Source organism: Pecten maximus, chromosome 19, assembly GCF_902652985.1.
Source record: "Pecten maximus chromosome 19, xPecMax1.1, whole genome shotgun sequence".
NCBI classification, from domain to species: Eukaryota; Metazoa; Mollusca; class Bivalvia; order Pectinida; family Pectinidae; genus Pecten; species Pecten maximus.
Window position 1 is genome coordinate 2,597,212 of NC_047033.1, and position 10,530 is coordinate 2,607,741.

The 10,530-nt window shown below is 36.0% G+C and overlaps 1 protein-coding gene across 1 annotated transcript; it reads left to right on the forward strand.

Annotated features, from left to right (window-relative positions):
• Nucleotides 1–577: 577 nt before the first annotated feature.
• Nucleotides 578–4,118, forward strand: LOC117317797 (putative ankyrin repeat protein PA3287). The gene is made up of 3 exons (XM_033872731.1): nt 578–1,132; nt 2,011–2,109; nt 2,383–4,118. Exons 1-3 carry the CDS (start codon nt 817–819, stop codon nt 2,829–2,831), a joined length of 864 nt encoding a protein of 287 aa, XP_033728622.1. The 5' UTR covers nt 578–816; the 3' UTR covers nt 2,832–4,118.
• Nucleotides 4,119–10,530: the final 6,412 nt, after the last annotated feature.

Sequence of the window (10,530 nt, forward strand, 5' to 3'; positions counted from 1 at the left end):
ATTTATGTCAACCAAATTTAATATTTGTTTTGACGTTGTAGCCAATCATTTCTTACAGTTTATTGGTTGTTTATTCGTATTATTAAATTAACCTTTAAGGTTTTGTCGTGTTGAAGGGACGATGAAACAATCATATGTTTTTGTAAATACAACAGAATCAAGATGACAATGCGTTCACGCTTACTGTCTAAGTTTCCAGACACAATTATCCGTCCCTTCCTTCAAAGGTGTTGGTTATGTCTAGTAAGGCCTCTTATGCATAAGCGACGCCATATTTTAGTGTACCTTTCCTTACTCGCTTCTTGATCATTCGCTATCGTACGCTGAACCGCTATAAACCTAGCAGCGAATCAGAGGAAACAATGTCTTCATTGGTTATCGGGCTAACGTTCCCGCAGGCATTTTCACACACTCTTGTCCAATCAGATCGTTTGTTTCACCAAGCGAGTGGCAGTGAGAAGTTTTGTATTCATGAAATCATGATCACTGATATGTTTCTACCTGTCAGGATTATGTTTAAATGGCCTCAGTAATTACGTTTATTGCCATTTGATTGATGTATTGACGATGAAGAAATGTCGCGACCTTCCATCTGACCTACAGACAAAGGTAACGTGTTGATATATAAAGACAGGAGACACTAGACAAGCACAGTTCATCTTTCTCTATCTACCGTGACACACTGTGTACCTCGGACCAACTGTTATTCACTTACAATATTTCACACGTATATTTGTGTAATACCACACAGAATACAGTCATCACCTAGACTTGGATTTTAATATTGACGATTTGGACCTGTCCTCACTTAGAACAATGAGTTTCCGAATGTTACGATCAACAGACTCTTTGGATGATGAATTCTCTTTAAACAATCATCGTAGGTTATGCCGACAGCGTTCGAACTCAGAACCCAATCGGCTGAGTATGGATGAAAGTGGTGTCAACTCTATTGACAGTAGCGGCAGGAGCCTGCTCTTTTGTGCAGTCCGTTATGGACAACTTGAAGTAGCACGAGGTCTCCTGGAATCCCGATGTGACCCAAATATACCCGACGAATACCGCAACATTGCTTTGCATGAGGCTGTTGAAAGGTCACATCCTGACCTCGTCAAACTCCTGATAAAATACGGTAAGATTTAAAACAATTTGTACATATCAGTGTTTGTTTCTAAGTTGTGGTGAAATTCTAGGAATTAATTATATACGGGTTCATGTCGATGATCGGGACGATTAAAGCAATGTAATGTGACGTTCATGACAGCCGATAATTAATATTCTATATCGTTGTCGACATTGATCTATTCAGCTATGATTGGTTAATGGCGTTCCCTTGTTATCGTGCCAATGTGTGCCTGTAAGCATTCCACTCACGATTTATTCCTGCATGATTTTTGTTAGCGATCATCCACCGCTGTTTGCATTATAACCTGCTGTATGCAAACATTAATTTACCAAGCGCTTCCAATGTCGCTTTAAATATTTTAAAAAAAGATTTTTTTTTCTTTAAATATTTAACTAAAAATAAATAATGATATACCAAAATAAACAATAAGATACATCATATAGCTATGTACATGACGCCATATTGGGGCTTACTGTATAAAAGCCATACGAGAAGATACAAAAACGATTGTGTTTTTTAGATAATATAAAATTTAACAATAATCAAAAAAAAAATCGAATTGATATACATGTCTTGTCTAAAATCATCTCGTAAGAACACATATTGACAGATCTTACATCACATACATTATGCATGAAGACGAGTTGCTGCGAATAACGTACAGGTTATTGGTGTTAAATTAAAGTTTTTACTAATCTTTCGTGCGACGTGCCAACGTGGGGATGGGTGTTTCAGTCTTAATGATTTGATTAGGTAGAATAAATAGATGGGTTGTCATTGTCATGAAAATGTGTTACCTTAATAAGAATTTTATCAAGCTTAACCCCTACCATTCTCGTAGAATATGCATATGTGATAATATATCAATTATGTTCCTTTTTCAGGGTCGGATTTGGATGCTAAAAATTGCCTGGGCCAGACACCTCTGATGAGAGCTGTAGTTTTCGATGATTTGGAGATCGTTAAGCTCCTTGTTAAATCAGGTAAATATTGATCCATAGGTTCATCAAAGAATTTATGAAATGTTTAACCCAAGCACATTCTCCATAGATATAAAGTCATATTGAAACATTAGGGTTAACTGTTTATGATTTCATTTTAATCACATTATTTTATTACTTAAAAATCATAGTAAAATATCGGCATTTTCTTGGTTTTGAACTCCCTCGATGTTTACGGCTATAAACACATCTTCTTCTCGGTACCGATGCCCTGCATTTCACTCATTGAACTCTGTGGGGTTTTTATTATTAAAGGAGCTGACCTTGACGAGGTGGAATGCACAGGGAAATCTGCACTTCTCATAGGCATACTGGAACAGCGGGAAAAAGTAAGCCGGTTTTTAATCAAATACGGATGTGACGTCAACATTGTCGACAAACTAGGACAAAGTGCTATGTACCTGGCATCTCAGTCAACAAGTGCTGAATCCACGGCTTTGTGCAAACGATTGATCAAAGCTGGATATGAAACAAAGAAGGATTCCGAATGGTTAGATGAATCGAGCGTTGCCCGCAGAGTGCTTCGTCGTAAGAGCTTCTTGAAAAAGGTTTACAACAAGCTAAGAAGCCGAAATGAAAAAGACAACAAGCAGAAATATTGCAACAGTGACGCATCCAGTTCGTGCTCAGACACGCCAACTGAAAGTTATTCGGACATGTTTGAAAGTGTAAATAACCCTTGTATTATCCGCGTCCGGAATTGACTATTGACACAGAACTATTCATTTGACGCAACCGTATATGAATATGAAATGGAATTTCGGCACAGTGACATTTTTAGATGATTCTTGAGTGCGTTTTGTGTTGCAAGAGGTCATATTAAGTTATATTTATATCGGATTATGCTCATATTGGACATGATTATTGAGTTGATACTTAAGTATTCACACAAATTTATTATATTTAATATTAATTATGAACGAACTATATGAGACACAAACTTTTGTCATTAATCTTCAATGATATACATATCATACATTCAAGCTATACAAGCTGATGGATTCATTAAGATATTGTAATTATATGGTATGTCTTGTTTTGTTTCAGTAAATATTATCCACTTTAAAACTTTCCATTATATTACGAACATGTTCCAACCGTTGAGTTTCTGACAAGTTAACAGTGTCAGTGTTTATTGCCATATTTAGCAATGCAATCATTAACTAGAATCCATGTTTTGAACCAATAGCTACTTTTCACGCCTTTCGTATGCCGGTCGGAATGTGTTTGGGTTAAGTGAATGTCTGAATCAGCATTCGCCATTTATATTGTGTCACAGTAGCCAATGTTCTTGGGCCGCATTGCTCGATTCTCATGTTTCGATTGAACCTGTATTGATCAGACTATTTTAACCAATGTTTACTCATTGTACTGCTTTGACTGGATGTACACTATGCTGTAGTAGAGTTTACTGAGCCTGTGTTATTCCACGGCTACAGTTTAATGTGCTTTGGCACCTAAGGCAGAAAATACAAAATGTTGCCTTGATGATTTGAACTCTTGATTTTTTTCAATGAATGAGAGTCAGATCAGATAATAGCTCTCAAAGAACACATAACTATTTATATAGAGCTTAGGATACAGTTAATGTTTTTTTCGATTACTAGAAATGCCTGTTTTTTAACAGAAATTAATTTTTGATATAATGAAAAGGTATAATCATATTTGTTTCATTTTCAAGGACATTTATTTTGGCGGTTTTTTTCGATTTTCGATCCTCAAAAATATGATCCGTTGAAAAAGACTTTTTTTCACTAACAGCATGATATATACATTAATGGAATATTTCCGCTACAAGAGAATATCTTATCATTTTAACATTGCCGGATAGTGATTTAAATTATGAAGAGACACAGTGGATATAGTATTTACTTTAACTTCGTCTTGAATTGTCACGTTTTGTATTGTAATATTGAAATCCTGCCTTCGCTGCTTTTTCTAATTGTTGTAATGAATATTTATACAAATAATAAATGTTTCATTCATCAAAACTACGTCTTGATGTTCATGTTAGAAGGGTCCTCAGTGCTTGTCAAGGTCAGATTTTATCGCCTGTGTAGATGACAGTGATATACACGTTAAACGTCCCACTGGAAAACTTACCTGTGCAACCCACTGCCCGGCAACAGCATGGATGTCTATACAACACTGCCATAAACAACTTCAATATTATTTCCGTAGCATACGGAGCATATGCCGAGGAATTGATACAAACCCACGTTATCACAAGGAGACAAACACGAATATACCGCGGCCTCCTAAATGTACGCATGCACAATTCGCCAGTTAAAAATGAGCAAAGATATTGGTAAATCGTTACACACTATGACACAAGGCTCATACTCATCAATTGCATCACGAACGATTGTACAGAAGACAAATTGTGAATATCACATTAAGTATAATTGTCGCATCATATTAATTAGATGCGGAAGGATGAATACACCTTCACCATCAGTACAATAACATTGTTCAAATGCCACAAACTGAAGTAGCAAATGGGGAACATGCTGGGTAATGAGTGAAACAGCATGATGTAGCTGTTTCATTCCTGTATTTCTTTGCAGTAACATAAGGGACAAAAGTGCTATTTCAGACGAAATAATAAGAAAACCCATATAGGCTTTACAATGAGAAACAACAGAAAGGTTTGCAATAACACCTATGTAAAGTATTCTTGCTGTCCCCATGGAATGATTTGTAAAAGGTGACGAAATTTTGGATATCTTTTTGGACCTCTCTCTAAACAACTTTCTTCTTCTACATGGCGGATCGGTCACCGCTTCCCTGAACTCCATATGCATTGGGGCCTTTCCACACCTCGATTTAGCAAAGGCTTACACTGTGTTGACAAACTCTCGAGGTTAAACTTGTGACATATCGACATTGTCAGCATCACGTCCTTAACACATTCGTTGACACTTACCTTTATGCACTAAGGTGTGATGTGTATGGATATATCCTCCCACAATACGACACTGACCTACTTAGAGGATAAGGCCTCTTCAATACGTTTCCGTCACGTGTGTATAGTAATACCGACAACACGTGAATTCAGATCGGCCAGAGTTCACGTGTTTTAAGATGAAGGATGGTGGTGGTTTTCCGGCAATATCTCAATGCGCATTGGTACCCTACCATATATCAAAAACAACAAAACGACATTGTTTAAAACACGGAGTAAGATTATTGTATGTTCTGGTTGTACGGAATATTACTTGGACATGACAGAATTGTAGGAATTGAACTGACATAAACAACAGCGTTAAAAACAGTCTATATGAGTATGTGGCAGATACTTTGATTAAATTTTAGATTTATATACAGGGTATTGCCGATGAAGCAACAGACGCTTATTCTCCTGGAACACATGATTACATTGTACTTTCAAGGGTCTCGAGGCAGTCTATATTTTGCACTTATTTTGCTTTGGTGTTATTAATTTGTAAGTTGGAATCAGGGTTTCTTTCATATTATCTTTATTGTATTTATTGGTGTGCAAAATTGGACATTGCAACGTACTTTTAAACAAGAAATATCTTTAAAAAAGATAAACAGCAAAGTTTTAATGTTGGTGGTTATAATATAAAACTGTTGGTGAAATAAATGAACAAACTAATTGTGTTTCAGCACAGATAACAACACAATTATTTCAGTTTGAATCATTTTTGGTGATAATAGGACTGCATTTGAATCAGGAATATAATTTTATTAATGTGTCATTTGAAAAGATACATCCACTTATTTAGCTTGCATTCAATCTTAACTTTGTTTCGTTTTTAACTGAATATCTGCATTTTGCATTGACCGCTACATTGACCGATCACATACTTGACCAGTAACGCCACCTGTCGAGTCATATCCGGGCCAAAAGAATAGTATACGGCTATGCCGAAAAAAGTATGGTTAGTTTTCCTTTAGATAATTAGTTTCAGGTTTAGGTTTTGTATTGTTGAACCTCTTTCCAACAGCGTATGCTATTTATAGACAACCCCCTCTTGTTATTTATGTATGTAATGGATTTGTTTGTTTTAAGCATATTTCATTTGCAAATACACAAATGGGACCAGACACAAGTTTAAAACTTATAATCCGTGTTTTGCCGTTATGGGAGGCTAGGGTATGTTCGTTATATCAACATTATAGTGTTATCTCGGTGAAGCAAACTGTCGGAGCCACTCATCAGTATACTTCACCCGATCACATTGTTCTGACAACGGGCCTCCCACTCCTAAGATGCTAAGAGTTCAAGCAGTAGTTAATAGAAACTACGATTGTTATTGATTCTGGTATGTGTCGATCAGGGGACAGAAACCAATGCCTTCATCACAGGGGCGAACGCTCAACTATAGTTCGTTACAAAAGAGCCATTAGGAAGAAGGAAGGTGTTAAGAAATAGAAGAAAAGATAAGCTCAAGAATGTAGTCGCTCCGTACGATCATGGGCAGCGGTGGCCGAGTGGTTAAGGTGTCCCGACACTTTATCACAAGCCCTCCACCTCTGGGTTGCGAGTTCGAAACCTACGTGGGGCAGTTGCCAGGTACTGACTGTAGGCCGGTGGTTTTTCTCCGGGTACTCCGGCTTTCCTCCACCTCCAAAACCTGGCACGTCCTTAAATGACCCTGGATGTTAATAGGACGTTAAACAAAAACAAACCAAACCAAACGATCATGAAATGAGGCAGCAGGTACAATTCTTATGCCCTACCTGCAGGACACTTGACTTTCAGTTCCTTCTCCCCTGTCCAAGTCACTTGTTAACAACATCTGTGACCTATGTAGACGTCGTCGGACGAGAAACATACCATATCCATACTATTATGTTAAACACATTATTATGGACAGTTTGTTCATTTATATTCCTTTCATCTCATGCAAATGTTCAAACACAAGGTTATATGAATTTTATCGGAGTTTTATTGCCCTTTTTAGCTGCTTCATGTATACACATGTAACTCGCATGATTCTATTGAACTTATCCAGTTTTAAATGAATAAGATCAACATAAGATCGACACAAGGACATCCAGGGCAGATAAACACGACGTGGACACGTGTAATTAAGTAACAAAAAAAGTGTACACAAGCACAAATGAAGGACATCTCAGTAGATACACCTGGTACACGTGCACGTGTTCTTTTATTAAAAGTGTACGCTTGGGTCTCACAAAGTGTCTTCAAGTGCACATTTTTTTAAATGGTAAGCATGCGCCCATGCAGGACCACTTGACAGATAACAAGGCGTAGAAATGTGTATATTTACTAACATAACAAGCATGTGCTATGCAGGACAACATTCAGCGTATCTATTAAAAGAAAAATAATTAGTATTATCTAGGACGACTCAGCAGACAGACAGGGTACGAACAAGTGTATATTTTTCTCTAACCGATTCGAATGTAGAGAACAATATTCTACGAATAGCAAATGTATGTCAAGCGTAAATACCATGGGTACTGGCATGTGCCAAATAGGCACGTGCAAAGTACATGTACTTGACCATACAGTAAACACATGTGTGACAGAAACTGACCAACTGTCAGGACAGTGTCAGATTTGATTAACCTAGTTCTTGTGCGAGACACTTGTTCACCATAGCAACGCAAATGACCAGTGTAAACGACCAGACTTGTTTACAAACAGGTGTTTTCTTAACCGGATAACAGATGACCGCTTTTACACGTCATCATCATCATCATCATCATCATCATCATCATCATCATCATCATCATTTTGAACATTGAAAATGGCGCGATAAAACACTTTCATATAAACTTACATTTCCTTGAAAGTATGTAAGAAAAATAATCTCTTCCGCGAACAGGTCATCTCAAACCTCGTGTAAGAGTTTGGTTGACCAGTACTCGGCAAACCTCGTACCCTTTGGGTTGAGATACCCCTGTGCACGGAACAGATCCATGTTAGATTGTATTAATCACTTTTCGCAACATGAAGTCAGACGTGTTCGATACTTGTTGATCTACAGAGTGTTTCCATTGTCACCAAACTGGTCTTCATTTAGATGTGTCGTCACTCGGATTTGACCTACATATAAATGGCGAATGTCGTCGATGAAGTGGAAGACGGTTACTTTACGCGAACACCTAGTCTCATTTCCCTTGTTTTGTTTCCTTGCATCTCTAAATTTCAACATGATTTATGTTGGGTTTGACGTATTTACAGATGTTGACATAAAGTGTTTGTTATTTTAAAGCTGTTAACTTACGTTGAGCTATTTTATATTTCTCCCCATGTGGACGCCTGGATGGTTGATAGTTTCTGCTCACATCACACACATTCAACTCGTAAACAGGGGAGGCCGTCCTTACATAGTCAAAGCTATTTATAGAAAGTTACTGCAATACTTAACTAAACTAATCTCATGTGTAACTCAATATCGGCAATTTTGCGCTTACGGGGGTAAATACATTTTTATGCAACTGTCTCAATTTTCCTTTTCGAGTTAATGAAACATTCGTGTTTAAAACATTCCAATTAGGCATTGAAAGCTTAATTTTTCTGAAAGAATCAATATAATTGAAAGTGATCTGACTCACTAACAAAATTGCTGCAGTGTATTCATACATTTCGCCAGACGTATTACTCCGGGTCAAAGATATTCAATACATAGTGGACTGCAGAACGTCCAAACGTTTTGTAACCCTAAGTCATCCCTATCAGGCACAGTGTCTGTGCATAATAAAAAATGTATTAATATTTTATTTCTAATCATAGATCGATTAGTTACCTGTATTATATACCTGTATGATAAAAGTATAAGGTAGGATCATTAGTTAAGTAATATATGTCGATCAAAGAGACGCTTCTACCCGTCAGCATTACACTGACGATGATCAATATACATGCCTGTTTAAGGATGGTGGAACCATAATTTTCATATGGAGATCTTTTATAGTTATGATTTTCTTATTGAAATATGTTATAGGTATGATTTGCATATGGATATTTTATAGGTATAATTTTCATATGGAGATGTTTTATAGTTATGATTTTCATATGGAAATGTTTCATAGTTATGATTTTCTTATTGAAATATTTTATAGGTATGATTTGCATATGGAGATATTTTATAGGTATGATTTGCATATGGAGATATGTTATGTGTATGATTTTCATATGTTATTGAAATATTTTATAGGTATGATTTGCATATGGAGATATTTTATAGGTATGATTTGCATATGGAGATATTTTATAGGTATGATTTTCATATGGAGATGTTTTATAGTTATGATTTGCATATGGAGATATTTTATAGGTATGATTTGCATATGGAGATATTTTATAGTTATGATTTTCATATGGAGATGTTTTATATGTATGATTTGCATATGGAGATATTTTATAGGTATGATTTGCATATGGAAATATTTTATAGGTGTGATTTTCACATTGAGATATTTTATTGGTATGATGCTTTTTATATGTGATTAATCTATGATATCCTTATTGTGATGTTTTAAAGCAAACATGTTATAAAATAGATGTGAGAAACTACTGTACCGTGTTTAAAAAACAAAAACAAAACAAAAACATAATTACATATCACGTTTTGCCCAATGTCGCCTTTCTACTAGATCGATTATATGTTACCTTTCTGACAATGTTAAACATATTCATGTACATCTGCCCCGGAACATTACAAACACTTCTCCGTCATACTTTAACCTTGATCCCACCCTATCACATAACCACCAAGGGCAGCTTACGACTTTGGTGTATGATTCCTGTGATAATTTTAACTTGCTTATTGTGAAATTTCTACAAATATTGCTTTTTTTTTCTTGAGAAAATGCCTTCTGCTAACACATAAATAATGAAATTTAACACAGGGTTTTTGAAATATACTGCAGGATGCTGAACGTTATGAGAACCTTTAAAAGTCGACTCAAGATATATTTGTGAAGTATTATATTTCCTGTGCGATGTGTATTAACACAGGTTTGTATTGATATGATGAGTTATTACATTGCTTACAAAACATTTTTAATGGAGGGGTTATTAGAGTAAAACAATGGCGAGTTATGCTTAGGTACAAAATGGGAAAAAAAACGAAATGATTCTTTCGATCGGTAGCCACGCGATAAATAACAGATATTTCACATCGGTGTTATCTACAGAAATTCCGAAGATGTTTACATCTCGCTGTATAAATTTCAATTACGCATAAAGATGCAAGGATCGTGTTCACAAAAATGTTGCATCATTATCACTTTTGAGATTAGATATCAGGGGCATCTGCTATCTTTGTCACAATAGTCCGGATGGAAATTACATTTTTGTTCAAAATGGAGTAACAAGGTCCTCAATACATTTACATACCTCACATAACGAGATCTTTGATACAATTAGCGGTATTTCATTACAATATAGATCACAGATTT

Bases quoted from the DNA above. Each gene is read 5' to 3' on its own strand.
- LOC117317797 (XM_033872731.1), top strand. From the start codon at position 817: ATGAGTTTCCGAATGTTACGATCAACAGACTCTTTGGATGATGAATTC. The intron at 1,133-2,010 runs GTAAGATTTAAA...TTCCTTTTTCAG, and splicing joins CAAACTCCTGATAAAATACG to GGTCGGATTTGGATGCTAAA. The intron at 2,110-2,382 runs GTAAATATTGAT...TTATTATTAAAG, and splicing joins TAAGCTCCTTGTTAAATCAG to GAGCTGACCTTGACGAGGTG.